This window comes from Phyllostomus hastatus, unplaced genomic scaffold (genome assembly GCF_019186645.2).
Source record: "Phyllostomus hastatus isolate PE091 unplaced genomic scaffold, TTU_PhHast_1.1 phas_contig_147, whole genome shotgun sequence".
NCBI lineage: Eukaryota > Metazoa > Chordata > Mammalia > Chiroptera > Phyllostomidae > Phyllostomus > Phyllostomus hastatus.
Genome location: NW_025333603.1, coordinates 1142554 through 1156785, shown reverse-complemented (window position 1 = coordinate 1156785; position 14232 = coordinate 1142554). Strand labels below are relative to the sequence as shown.

At 43.5% G+C, this 14232-nt stretch overlaps 1 protein-coding gene across 9 annotated transcripts in view; it reads left to right on the top strand.

Moving 5' to 3' along the window:
• The first annotated feature begins 43 nt into the window (after positions 1-43).
• The window catches only part of LOC123830321, a 118242-nt gene continuing 104053 nt past the window's right edge, over positions 44-14232 (top strand). For 3 of the 9 annotated variants that reach the window (XM_045856491.1, XM_045856474.1, XM_045856429.1), the window contains exons 1-3: positions 1150-1277; positions 6172-6373; positions 7327-7404. In XM_045856491.1, the coding sequence (XP_045712447.1) occupies positions 1207-1277; positions 6172-6373; positions 7327-7404 (351 nt within the window). In that variant the 5' untranslated portion in view covers positions 1150-1206. Of the gene's footprint in view, positions 75-241; positions 382-1149; positions 1278-6171; positions 6374-7326; positions 7405-14232 lie in introns of those variants that run through there. The other 6 variants (XM_045856464.1, XM_045856439.1, XR_006787748.1 and 3 more) reach the window with 6 other exon arrangements.

The following is a 14232-nucleotide window of genomic DNA, read 5'->3' as shown; positions in this document are numbered from 1 at the left end:
CGGGCCCGCCCGTCGCCATGGAGACCCCACCCTAGAAGATTCCTCTCCCGACCCGCGGAGGCTCACGGGATGAGGTAATGCTCTGCTGCCCTCCTACAGTTGGGCCCTTCTTTCTCCTCCTCCCCTTCACCCTCCCGCGCGACTCGCGCCCCGCTCTTCGCCTCCCCCTCCCCGGCGCGTCTTTCCCGACCCGCCCGGTGCATTGTGGGCTGACGTCTTGGGGTTTGACTGTCTAGTGACGGTGGCTACTGCGAGCCCGGCAGACGCGGGCGCTAGCAACCTTTGACAGAGGCCGTCTCAAGTTCGGGGCTCCGGGCGGGAATGCAGAGGCTGCGGGAACCCGGAAAGCTGGGGAACCCTGCCAAGTGTCTGGGACCGAAGGTGCGGGGGCGGGTGGTATTTTCCCCACTTTGTTGGAGCGCGAAGTCACCTACGGGCAGTTTGCCGCTGCGCAGGGCGGGGAGGTCGAGCGGTGGAGTCCTTACCCCCCCTCACTTCCGGGGGGCGGGACGCCGCCCTTAAGGTGGCTCTGTTAAGTTCCCAGTGGAGGCGAAAGTGGGCTTAAGTTAGGGGCAGTCTCGCGAGAGTCTGTGCCCCACGTTGAGGACACTAGGAAGTTTTTTTCCTGGTCAAGTTCACGAGAGACCGTCCGTCCCGCTGTCTGGCTGCACCCTAGAAGCCCAGCGATTTGCCTTGCTGGAAACTGGGTGCTCAGCTCTGAGTCCCTGCCTCACCCTTACTTCACCCTCCGGGCCACGGGAGAAAGTGTGGGGTCACAGCTCCGTCTCGGAGGGTTTGTTTTCCCCTTTATATAATAGGGAGTGGAATTAGGAGGCAACTCAGCGTCCAGTTGAGAACCAGCGTTTAGGGAATCCGAAACTTGGGGAACCCCGGCGATTGTCTACTCCCTGCCCCCGCATAACAAGAACACGCACACCACACTTAAGGCGAACGAACGTGCTCACGCTCACACTCCTCCCTCTCTTATTTGCTTTCGGGAAAACAAGTCCGAGAGCGGCGGACACTTGCCGAAAGTCACGCAGCGAGGAATCGGATGGAAGTAGAATTTAAAATCTCTTCGCCCTTGGCCAGGTGCTGGGCCCATATCCTGTGTAGCCTCTAGGAAGCGCTAGACACATATAAGTGGTTCCTGTTCTAGGGTGGTTGTTTTAGCCTCCCCCCATCCCGCACGCCTTAGCGACAAAAATGTACGGTGGAAAGAAGACTGAAGTCGGGCATCGTGGGTTCTGTCGTAGCCAACGCTGTCATGGTGTGAAGTGAGCAAATCCCCAAGCTTCTCTGAGCTTCAGTTCCTTTATCTGCAGGGGGGACCGGTGGGGGGGCGGGGAACCACCTCAAAGTGCTGAGATAGTGTAGCATCATCACTTTCAGGGCTAGATCGCCAAACACCCCCCTTTCCTGAGTTTCCCAGAGCCTTGATGGAATGCTAGGATATGAATGTGACTTGGTAGAAACAGGTGTACATATGCCTGTGAGGAGCAATGAGGGGAGAAGGGTGCGGGAGGAAAGAGGGTCAGAAGTCAGCTCTTTCCCCAGGCAGAAGGCCTAAGACGGGCTTGAATTTGGACCGGCAGCAGTTTCTGTACCATTCCTAGGATCTAATTCTGGCTTTTTAGCTTCAGAACTTAAGGGAACTCAACCTTAGGTTCAGAGCCCAGAGTTTTAAGGTCTTTGTGGCTTTGAGAGAGATTCAACAGCCCAAAAGCGCGGGGCGGGGGCGGGCAGGGAAATCTTGGCATTTCCTCGCTCCAGGCACTCACCTTTCCTTTTCTTGCAGCAGAGGAAAACTGAGTGGATACTGTGGGCCAGATAGTGTCTGGGTTGGGGGGCAGGGGTGGGGTAGAGATATAGCGATGACAAGATCCAGTTACTTTCCTCAAGGAGGGAACGTTCTCTATACTGTTGCCCGAAATCACTTTCTTTTTAATCAGGGAACTGGTGTTCTTAATAATGTTTATAATGAGAGTAATTAAATTAAATTTCATGTATTAAACGTCTACTATCAACTAGGCGTTTGCCTGAGCAATTTAAATGTGCAATTTCTTTCACAACCATCTAGAGCTACTTATATTGTTAGGTGGATTTAACATGTGAGGAACTAGGCCTTAAATATCTTGCTTAGGCCACACAGGTAGCTGAAAATTGATCTCAGGTGTGTGTTACATTCCCTTGTATCTTCTCTGCTCTGGGAGACTTTCTTGTAATATATTGTCTGCAGAGGAAATAGAGCTTGGATGGTGGTAAAGAAGAAATCTGCCTTGCCTGATCCTTTGTAACTCCTTTCAGAGCTCCCATATTTAGAAAATTCAAGACTTAGGACTTCGTATAAATATATATTTTTTGCTTAAGGGTTCTGCGTGTTCCTTGCTGCCTTATGTGGTTTAGTAGGCTGATTTTCTCCTTATGTTGAGAAATAGCATATTTCATCCAAAAAATAACAGATCTGTTTATGTTAACGCCTCTGCTTGGACGCCTTCATTGGCTTCCCCTTACCATCAGGAGAGAGTTCAGACACCTTTGCCTAGGAAAAGGGGCCTTTTACAGTCCAGCTCCTTCTCTCAGGCCTCGTCTCTCTCTCTCTCTCATCTCCAGTATCCATCAGGAAAGGCTGGGCTATGCTGCCCTAAGGAACAACCCCAAGACCTCAGTGACTTACCTCAGGGGAGCTTATTTCTTGCTAATGCTGTGTGCTCACTGTGGATCTGCAGGGCAGTCCTGTTCACTGTGGTCACTTGAGGGTTCCAGTTAAAGAAAATTTCATCTTAAAGCCTGCTTCTTATTACTGTCTTGGCTAAGGGTGGGGTGGGGCCAGAGGGAAGGCACGAAATTATTCACTGGCTCTCAGAGCATCTACCTGGAAGTGACACACTGCACTCTGCTGGTGTATCATTGGCCAAAGTCAGTCACATGGCCATGTCTAACTTTGAATCTCTGTAACCCTGCCAAGTGTCTTGCACTGAGAGAGCCAGGAAGATTTGTGGGACAACATCAACAATTCTAACAGTGTCCCTTTCTGTTCACCAAATGTTTGGCTTAGTGTCCTTCCACAAGCAGAATTCTCTCATTCTTTTCTCAGGGGGGACAACTCTACAGACCCCTCTAGTAACATCAAGCTTGCTTTCTGGGTTCTGGGTGATGTGTAGTAGACCCTATATCAGCTCCAGATGTGACTCTTCATCTAAAGGCAAGATGTCAGGACAGAGACAGGATTACTGCCATGGACACGCTGTTTGGGAGGTGAAGGAACGGTTGACCACAGTAGACACTAGTTCAAGGAGCAGACCTGTTGAGGACCCCCCTGTTCAACACCCCACTCAGCCCCTGGTTCTGCTCCCCGAGTGTAGCTGCCCCATGCATTGCTTTCCATGGTCCCTGGCTTTGTCTCTGAGCGATACTTCCTCTTCTGTATCTAAAGCAGTCGTAGGAAATATGTTTTTAAATAAGCTTTTAAAAATTGGGGGGAGGGCTACAGAGTGATATTAAGTCTCCAGTACAGTCTCCTTTAATCCAGGCAGTAGAACTCTCACATAAATGTGTGTTTCTTATCTATTTGCTTTCAGCCATTCCATTCCCAACAGCCACAGCCAGCCTTTTTCTGGACGTAGGCCTATGGTCTGCCATATTTCTTGGCTTTCTTGTTCTCATGCCTATTGATCTTTCTGTCTCTCATTTGTTTACTCCCCACCCCTCAACTTGGTTTTCAGTGCTTTCCACTTATTGGGCTATGGTGTGAGAGTCACACTTCTCCTCCCTTTTCCAGAGCCATTTTGTCCAATTGAAAGCATGTGCTGTGTGGCACCTTAACTTATCCAGAGGTGCTGAGGCCATGCCCTTGACTCGATCTGTACTTCAAGGATGATTTTACCTGGACTTTTTATTGCTGAAAACATTTCTTAACTGTATTATTTGTTGAGATTGAGCAACGGTAGCCTTTTCTAAACCTACAAATCTCTGAATGTCTAGATTATCCCTACTTTCTTTCATTCCTGCTTGCAAACTGGCCATGTCTTCTCTGAATTAATTTGTGTTTTTTTTTGTAATAAGTTTCCAAATGCATCCAACAGCCACCAACACATGCTACTAACGCTTTGTTTTATAGTCTCATTCGGTTCAATAGTTTCATAATATGCCTTCTAAATGATCACAGGTGTTATATTCACCAAATAGATCAGTATCCTTTTAGCTTCTAATAACAGGGTTCTTAGTTACTGTCACCTAAACAAATGTTTAATTTGATTTTTGTTATTACATTACCCAATGTCTAGGTGCCACTTATTGTATCAGTCAAGGTATGATAAGTTTGCCACCATAATAATCCTAAAATCTTAGTAACTTAACCAAAAAAAACCCCAGAACTCTTATTTCTTGCTCATACTACATGTTCAAAGTCAAAGGGGTTCTGCTCAATGTACTCACTCAGAAGCTAAGTGTGAAGAAGATTTCATCTTGATGTATGCTTCCACAGTCATCCCAATTACTTCAGTGGGGGAGAAAGCATGGTGAATTCACATTGGCTTTAAAAGCTTCCTCCCTGAAATAAGAAACATTACTTATGCTTGTATATTATTGGTCAAAACTAGTCACATGACCATGTTTTACAGGCTTCAGGAAAGTGCAATCCTACTATGTTCCTGAAAGTCAAGAGCTGGAAACGCTTGCCTCTGTATAGGTGAGGTTAAGCTATGGTAGCGATCCAAAAATCTTACTGGATGACAACCACAGAATTATTTCTCATTCATAGTATACACCCATTATGGGTTGGCTGTGTCTCTGCTTCACACACTTCATCTTTACTCTTGGATCCTTTCTGAAACATTGCTGGTTATCATGACAGAGGGGAAAGAGCATGGTACTTAAAGCTTCTGCTGAGAACAGTTCACATGGCCAAACCTGATGTCAGTGGGGAGGAGCAGCAAGTATTTGCCGAGAGGAATACAGTTTACCACACCCTGCAACAGCACATTCCACCCATTCCTATGAGTCTTGGCCACCCTAAACATTGTCTATTCCTCTTAATATTTTCCTGCCTTTCCATTTACTTTTGTCCCTAATCAAAACGCTACCTGGCAAACTCCTACTCACCCTTCAACACCCAGCTCAAATAATTGCTTCTTCTGAAGCTTTCTATTACCACATCTCCTACCCTTCCCCTCAAATGCTTATTACCTTCTTTGGCTCTCACCAAACTGGATACATACCTGGAACAAAGAATGTTTCTCATGTGTTCTTGTAAATGTCTTCTTACATTCCTGACTCCAAATCCAGGAAATGTGTCTTATTTATTTTTATATCTATTGTGCTTAATGCAATGCTTGGCACATGGAAGGATAGAAGGTACTCAATAAATGCTTGTTGATGATTTTTTTTTTTTAAAAAACAGCCATTTCTATAGTTGAATTAAGGGGGGTGTTTTAATAGTTAAATAGCAACGGTACCTTGTTTTAATACATAGAAGTTGGAACATTTCAAACTGCCCTGCTGAAACCTCCTTAAGTCATCCTGTTGGATTTGGGATAAAACCCAAATTCTTTGTCTTGCCTATAAGATCTCACATGATCTGGGCTATATCCTACCTCACCAGTTTGAAATAGCTAGTACTTCTCATTTACTCTACACTGGCTATGGCTGTATCAGTCCGGGTAGCCTAGGTTATACCTTAGTAAAAAACAATTTTAAGCCCAGTGATTCAGGGCAGAAACATTTTATTTCTTTCACTTTCTCCATGTTCAATAAGGATTGGTAGGGATTCTGATTACATTGTCTTTCCCTGGTAGACCACCTTCTTTCAGGATCATTACAGGTATCAATTGAACTAGAAAGAAGGAGAGCTTTGAAGGGTCTTAGCCAGATGTGGTTACCTGTATTTTGCCGTGTATAATGTGCTCCCACCTGTAATGCGCACCCATGTCTTTGGCCCAAACTTTTAGAAAAAAATCTTTCATTTAAATTTTTAAATCAATTTTTAATTTATTTACATCAGATACTTGTTTTTTATATTATAAAGGAATTTTAGCATTTATTTCGAACATATTATGGTACAAGACATTTTCTGTAACAAATAATTACAAAACACAAGAATAGATACAAGGTATTTCAGGTACTACCCTTGTATAAACACACATCCTTATTTTCCCCTCACCTTTGCCACAGAATGTCACACGTCACCTCTCTGGATTCACTGCCTAAAAGAAGTCTCAAGGCCCCGCCCTGCCACAAGGAGACCAGGAAGTGCAATCCTATTTGCTTGGAAGGCAGAGAGCTGGAGGTATTTGGTGATGGCCCTAGTGACTCCCACACTGGACTTCTTTGGTTCTGCAAACAGACAAACTGTTTCTTGCCTAAGGACCTTTATGTGAGCTCTCCCACTTCTTCCCTGTTCCTTGGTCAATTTTCATTTCTTTGGATGTTAGCTTAAATTACAGTTAAAGAGGCCTTTTTTTTTTTTCAGACTGCATTCCCAATACCTCCCCCCTTTAAATCGGATCCCCCCCCACCCCTTAAACTTTCTCACAAGTCCCAGTCGTTTTTCTTCATAGCATTGGGATTTCAGGAGGGTGATAAATACCTCCTTTCCTTCCCAGGACCCACTGAAAGTTAGATACAGGAAGCAGATGAATGGAAATTGCAATGCCATTTTGATGTAGGATAGATTGGAGGGCATGGCAGATATGAGGCCACAGTGGATTTGCTAATGCTTCACCCTGTATTAAACTTAACTACCAGTCCCTGGCACAGGTGGGGCAGTGGCACATGTCTTCCAAGTGGACAGTGAGGGTGTACATCCTGTGAACAACTTGATTCCGAAAAGAGGGCAGCTGGCTGAAATGGGCACACTGGGTCTTTCTTCTGAACTCAGCCATCAGCGAACCCTTTTCCCATGGAGGTAAATAAGGGACAGAGAGAGTGGACAAGAGGGTTGCTCTAGCAATTGCCCCTTCATGGAAACCTTAAGCCAGGGAAATGGAGATTTCCTCATCACAAAAGAATCTATCTTCATTTGTTATTCCATATTTCTTCATGTTGTCATTATTTATTTATTTATTTTTTTAGTTAGGTCTTGCTCACCAGAGGCCAAGCATCAAAAGGGCAGGATAAGCATATCTTTTTGTCTTCACTGTATCCACAGAATTTAGTACAATGCTTGGCACATAGAGGGTGTTCAATAAGTCTGTCTTATACATTAGAGCTTCTTTGGAAGCCCTTCCCTTGGATTAACTGTGAACGAAATTAGTTCTCATTTGCTTGAGAGTGGTTTCCAATTTTGGAATGATTCATTTTCTTCCTATCCCCTCCTCCTTTTTTCAGATTGTCAGCTTGGATATATGTGTCTACATTTCAACTGGAGTAAAGAGGCAGAAAGGAAGAAAACTGAAATACAAGAAAGTAAGTAAATTGAGTTGTTGGTGAGTATGCTCAGACTAGGTTTGTGTTAGGGAGGAATGTGGAATTGTACACATTATTATCCTTATGGTGATGTCTTTTCAGTAGTCAGAATTTCCCAAAACTTGTGTGGGATCATAAGGTGGCAAGGGTCCTTAGAAGGCATCTTCCCAGTTCTGTCCTTTCCCCAATGCAGGAATGGCTTTGGCAGCATCCTCACTGCTTACATACTCAGAGCTGGGGAGTGATATATCTAGTTAATGCAGCTGGTTGGACTGTGTTGGAAACACTGTGGACATGACCTGTGGAGAACAATTTTGACCAATCCAAGAGAAGATAGGCCACGTGGTGGGAAGCCTGCAACTATGTCCCATAGAGAAGAAAGGAAGGAACTGGGAATATTTACCTAGAGGGAAAAATGAAAGACTGTGGGAGCATATGTAGAAATCTCCAAATAGTTGTGCAACTGTCACATGGGAGTTCACTTATTCTGTAGTTTTTGAGGTCAGAGTGAGGGTAATGGTTAGAAGTTAGAAGGGAAAATTGCTATATTTACGGAAGAACTTTCTGCAGTTACATTGTTAAAAATTTTTATCAGTGGGATAGTTGCCTTAAAAGTAGAATTGAAGTTCATCCACTCACTACATATTTATTGTCTATGGTGTGCTGGGCACTATGCTTGGTTAGTTATGATGATTCTGAGGGAGTCCACAATAACTTGTAATAATCACCACTTCATTTTCAAAGTTTATAAAAGCCATTTTTAAATATTGTCTTTTAGAATTTGCCTGGGAGTGGTTATCACCATTAGTGGTTTCTCAATTGTGGAATTGATCCTTTTTTTACTCTCAAGTCCAGTGTTAGACATTCTTCTATCAAAACAACAAGTGTTTTCAGTATCCACAAATCAAGATTCCCTGTACTTGGGATCACTTAGAACTAGATACTCACTCACCGTTTGTCATGGAAGAACTATAAAGTGTTCACCAAACTCTTTTTCTTTTTCCTCCTGTGCCTCCAGCTAAACTACATCTTCTGGCATCCTTTGTAACTGGGTGCAGCCACTTGGCTGAGTTTTAGCCAGTGCAAAGGGGGTGAATGTAAAGAGTGCTACTTATAGGATTGGCTCATAAAACCATCTTTCCCCATCTCCTGGTTAAAAGTAGGAGGCATAGAGGAGGGCAGAACCACAAATGGAAGGAGCCTGCGTCTCTGAATGACCATGTGGAAGATTGCCCTCTGACAGGAACGTTCTCATTGGGTTTTGCCTGAGTGAGAAATCAACTACACTGTGTCGAATCACTGAAATTTCGGATTATATATGTTAGAGCTGCTAGTGTCTTCTTATTCCAGCTGGTGCTACAGGAAACCCTCAATGAGGGAATAAATGTGGAACTGAAGTTAGGGAGTTTTATTCTCCTTTTTCCTGTTTGGAGAGAATTACTGGAGGAGGCAGAAGTAAAGGACATAGCACTTAATCACACCCCGATGCTTCCTGTTGTTTGTGTTCTCTTTCTGTCTAAAATTCACAAGCTTCATGAGACGTGTTCCCATGTCTTGTATCCTTTCTGTATTTAATCTTTCAGGGGACATTTATTGAGAAGTGACATGTGCTTTGGGGATTTCTGGAGAAATAAAGGTAGCATATATTGTTAAATATGTTATTCATTTATTCAACAAGTTTTGAGCATTTACTGTGTGCCAGCCACTGGTAAACATTGGTGAAAAAAAGCTACAGTACTTGTCTACATGTTGGGGTATAGCAAGGAAAATAAAAAGTCAAGACTAGTCAAGTATGATAATGCAATGTGAGAAGGAAGGACAAGATGTTCTGGGTACACAGAGAAGGGACATCTGACAAGGGTAGTGGTCAGAGAATTACCTTCTAAGTAGACAATGAGTAAATTGAGATCTTGAGGATGACTAGGAGTAGCTAGAAGAAGAGGAGACAGTGGAGTAAGAGTGTTCTAGAAAGAAGAACGGTATGTACAAAGGTCTGAATATGGGGCATGAGTATGGGGTGTGTTTGGAAGGACCAAAAGGTAAGGTGGGGAGGAAGAGTGGAGAGGATGAGCACAAGAGAAGGACCTTGTAATATGTGTGCACACACTTAAGAAATGTATACAGCAGGCCTTGTATACTTAATAAATGCATATAGAAGAGCTTGTATAATAATATGTGTGTGCATTTACCTAGGAAGATACTGCTGATTAACCATCAAGGTGTCAACACTGTGGTATTTGAGTAGTTTCCAATCTCCTCCTCATGCTTCTGTTTTAGAACTTTTACAATAAACATGTATTACACTTAAAAAATCAAAATGATTTTTTTATTAGTTGTGACTATTGGTGAGGTAACATTCAGTCTACTTTCTCTCCATTGTGCCTGCCTTCCTTGCAGTTTCCTAAGCAGTGATGATGGTTATTCTTGGAACTAGTGATGTTAAAGTTGCGTTGAGAGTTCATGTGTATGTATTTGCAACCTGGAAAAATAGGGTTAATGTTCTCCTGACCTGCCCAAGATGCTTCCCACATACAAAGGATGGTGCTCAACCTACTGGACTATGCCATTAGAGGTCTCGTTTTGTCGCTGCTGTTTCGTCCTTTGCCTAGTGATTTTGCAGTAAGAGAGAGGGCTACTGATAATTTTGAAAAGGGTAATTAGGGAAGGAGATTGTTTCCCATTATTTTGTCAACCCACATTTTGATTGACTAGCAAGTTGGTGCTTGGCCAAACCATTGATGATGAACATTTGCAGTAAACACCTAAATGCTTGAAAGTCTTGAAACACTGTATCAGCATTCTCTGATTTATGTTATAGCAACAAAGTGCCCCTCAACTCTCAGAGGCTTAAAAGAACATGAGTTTATTTCATGTGCATGTTACATTTTCATCCTGATTCAGGCCTTAGCTCTTTGCTCTGAGACCCAGACTGAAGGAGCAATCCCTGTCTGAGATTGTTGGTGTGTGTCACAGGTGAGAGAGGCAACAACACCGTGGGACAGGTCTTAAAGTTTGCTCACATGTCATTTCCACTTACCTTTGATTGCTCAAGTGTGTCACAGGGCAGCAAAACCTTTGACAAACACCTTCTCAACATTCTGAGTCTCAGTTTCCTTTTCTACAAATGGAAGTAGGTAAAATACATTTTGGTATATTCAAACCATGGGATATCGTGTAGACATTTAAAAAGATGAATTAATTGCCCTTAAGAAGATGGGTTGCCCTACAGAGATGCCCACGATACAGTGTTATGTGAAGAAAGCAAGTTGTAGTGTTTGTAGCATGGCATTATTTTTGCACAAATTAAAAACCTATCTCTGAGTATATTTGTTTGCACTAAAATATTAATAAAAAGAGCTAATGTTTAATGAGTGCTTACATCATATGCCCGTCACTGTGCTAAATGCTTATTATATGCATTTGATTGTTTAATCCTTGGAAAACCCAGAGAGAGAAGAAAGTTACATACCAAATGGCCATTATCAGCTATCTTATTTGGGGATATGATTAGAAAGATTTTATTCACTTTTAAAAATATATGATATCTGTAAAATTTTGCTTATCATAATAGCTAGATTAATTGGCTTTTATTGTGAAAGAAACCTCCACAAAACCTGAGTGCTACACAATGTCAAGTATTTTACTTCCTGCTTAGCAGTCTGCAGGTCAGCTGAGGTGGCGTAGTCTTCCCAGGGCACCCCCACTCAGTCTTCATTCCCCTCCATTGGGTTTTCCTTCCCTGCAACTTTCTACACAGTGATGATGGCTTTTCCTGACACCGCTGACGTTAGTGCAGTGTGGCTTGTGTTCATGTGCAACCTGAAGAAGTGGGGCTGAGGGTTAAAGTTGGGTCTGCTCTATGTGTCTCATTCTAGAACAGAACCCATACTAGGGAGGCAGAGGCTACCAGGCATGTGTTCTTCTCTTAACAGAGGATGTGGCAAATGGAAACACTTGAGACTTTTTAAGGCCAAGGGTTCACACTGGTATGTTGTCATTTTTGCCCACATTCTATTAGCGGAAGCCAGTCACATGGCTGAGTCCAATATCAGTGAGCTGGGAAGTCATGGGGATCGTGGAAAGGAATATTTTGTGTACAGTAATCTACTGCAATAAAGTAAGCATTCATTGCTCTCTCAGTTAACAGTAAAGTGAAGAAATGACAACATGTACCAGGGATAGTTTAAATTGTGTGCAATGTATTCCAAAGTCTCATTATACACTTCTTAAAAATACCAACTCCATATCTACAATCATAATGAGCACAGTGATAGTAACATGGACATTTAATTAACCAGAGTACCTAGGTAGGTGTTTATAGTAGCTTGGCTTATGCTGCCTGTGGTGTGACATTCTAAGCATAATCTAGAGACTGTTTAATGGTTCTCTGTATACATCACTGCTACTTGTGTGGTCATCCGCAATCCAAGGAACTTAAATCATGAAATCACAGACTGTCAGACCTGGAAGGATTTTGGTGCCTGTGGTAGGCAGGTGTCTCCTGAGTTACATGATAGCTACTTTTGGCAATTAGAGTCATTCTTGATTGCGTATGTCTCCTATCACTGGAGAATGGTTATGGAAATCAAAATTTCTTCATTTCTGTGATAGGGACAGTGTGCCCCTCCCCGCTGTCACTTGCCTGAGTGATAGTGAGCTAGTGACCAAAGATGGGATGGAAACCAGGTGTCTTGAGTGGGCCTAGGGCCTTTTACTTTGTTTCTCTGCATAACAGATTGTTTCTCAAGCATATGCATCATTTGGGAATTTTCACGATTCCCAATGGAAATAATGGAAGGCTCTGAAACTTCCATTACTCTTTTTAAAAATGTATTAAGACTCTGTCTTCTACTGCTTTTTCTGTTTTAAGGGAACCCAACCACTTTTCAGACCAACTACATTTGAGTCCTGCAAAGAAACATCAAATGGCAAAGATGCAGAAATAGAGTTGCATATTAAATTCCTTAAAATGCTGCCTAAAAAACGGCACTCGTGTACTTCCCTTTCTATTTTTGGTAATTTGGACAATATATGCTGATATAGCTCATGGACTCCATTTACAAAAAGAAAATGTTTTACTAAGGAATTTATTCGTTAGGATTAAGAGTCGTGTTTGGACTTCTGGTCAAGATGGTGACATAAGTACTACCTAGGCTCACCTCCTTGCACAACCACATCAAAATTACAACTAAATTATGGAATAGCCATCACTCAGAACCATCAGAAATTGAGTTGAATGGAAGTGTGACAACCACAGAATTAAAGAAATCACATCCATCCAGACTAGTAGGAGGGGTGGAGATGCAGAACAGGCTGGTCCCACATCCACATGTGGTGGATAAAATATCAGGAGGGATATCTCTGGAGTGAGGAGTCCTGGCCCCACACCATGCCCCCCCCAATTTGGAGTTCCAGTGCCAGAAATATAAGTCCCCATAAGTTCTGGCTACAACAACCAGTGGGGATTGAGTTCCTGGAAGAAACTTCTGGAGTCCCAAACAGTTCCTTCACTTCGCTTCATCTGGGAATCTTCAAGCCCAGCACAAATAGCAGCCATCTCAGATTGCTTTATAGCTCAGGCAGGGTGGCCTTGGGCAGAACACAGGTAGGGGCTGACCTTGGCCTGCAATAAGCTCTTTTAGGACAGGGCAAATAGCAAATAGCCCAGAAGGAGGAGAAAGATGAAAGGGCTTCTTGTCCAGCAGCCCCAGTGCTATATGCCTCTGTGTCAAGCACAGTCTACTGTGTTAGTATAGTTTCTGCTCAGCTGGTTCTCCTCAGTGGAACAAAACGTTAGCATCCTGGGAGAAATCAGTGTGAAATGAATCCATTTACATGTTATGTTGTTCCATCTAGTTCCCAGTCTTAACCTTGTCTTACAGTAACATGTATCACAACACAGTATCATGTGTTACAGCAAAGCAGTCCACCTATGCAGATGGTAGGCGGGGGATGGGGCGAGGGCATTTGTAGGCTTCATGAGCAGAACAAGCAGAGACTTCCAGAGGTAGAATTCATTCAGAGATATGAGTCTCTCCCTCTGTGCCTTCTTTCTTTCCCTTCCCAGTCTGACTGGTCTACCTCCCTTCCTCTCCTTGGTTGCATGGTTCCTCTTCCTCATTAGCCTGTGAGCTCCTTGAGTGAGGAGCTCATATTCATTGACATGCTCTGAGAGTCCCCACAGGGGCCCTGGAGTCAAATGGTTGTATATAATTGAATCTCCTTTTGTAGGCAGGGAAGAGCCCAGGACCCAGGGAGGGGGTTCCTGGGCTTACCTGAGGACATCAGAACCACTGGACCACCTGGAGATGAGGATAAGATACTTACCAGGGACAGGAACAGTATTTTATTCAGCTCTATCTCAGCACCCCTGTTGCTCCTAAAGGAAATGGGGACTCCTCATTGGGTTCCAAACCTACCTAACCCACAAGAAGGTCATGATGGGGCTAGTGGTGCTCTTTCTCAGCGCCCCATTGCCTCCTTCCCTCCCTTCCTCCCTCTCTGCCTTCCTTCTAACAAATGTTCATTAAGCCCCTGTTTTGTGCCAGACATTAGTGCTACAAGGCCTTGGGGACAAACTGGTGGGCAAAAAAGATGTGACGTCCGTCTTCACCATGCTTCGGGATTGCCTGGAGGTTGAGCGCTTAACCTCTGGAGCGAGATCACTCAGATCTGATGTCTGGCTCTGTCCTTTACTCGCATGTGAACTTGGACAAATTCCACTCTAAATCTCCATTTCCTCATCTGTGAAATGAGACTCATAATAGAACCTATTTCAGCAGATTGCTGTGAATGTGAAATTAATTGATATGTAAAGTACTTAGAAAT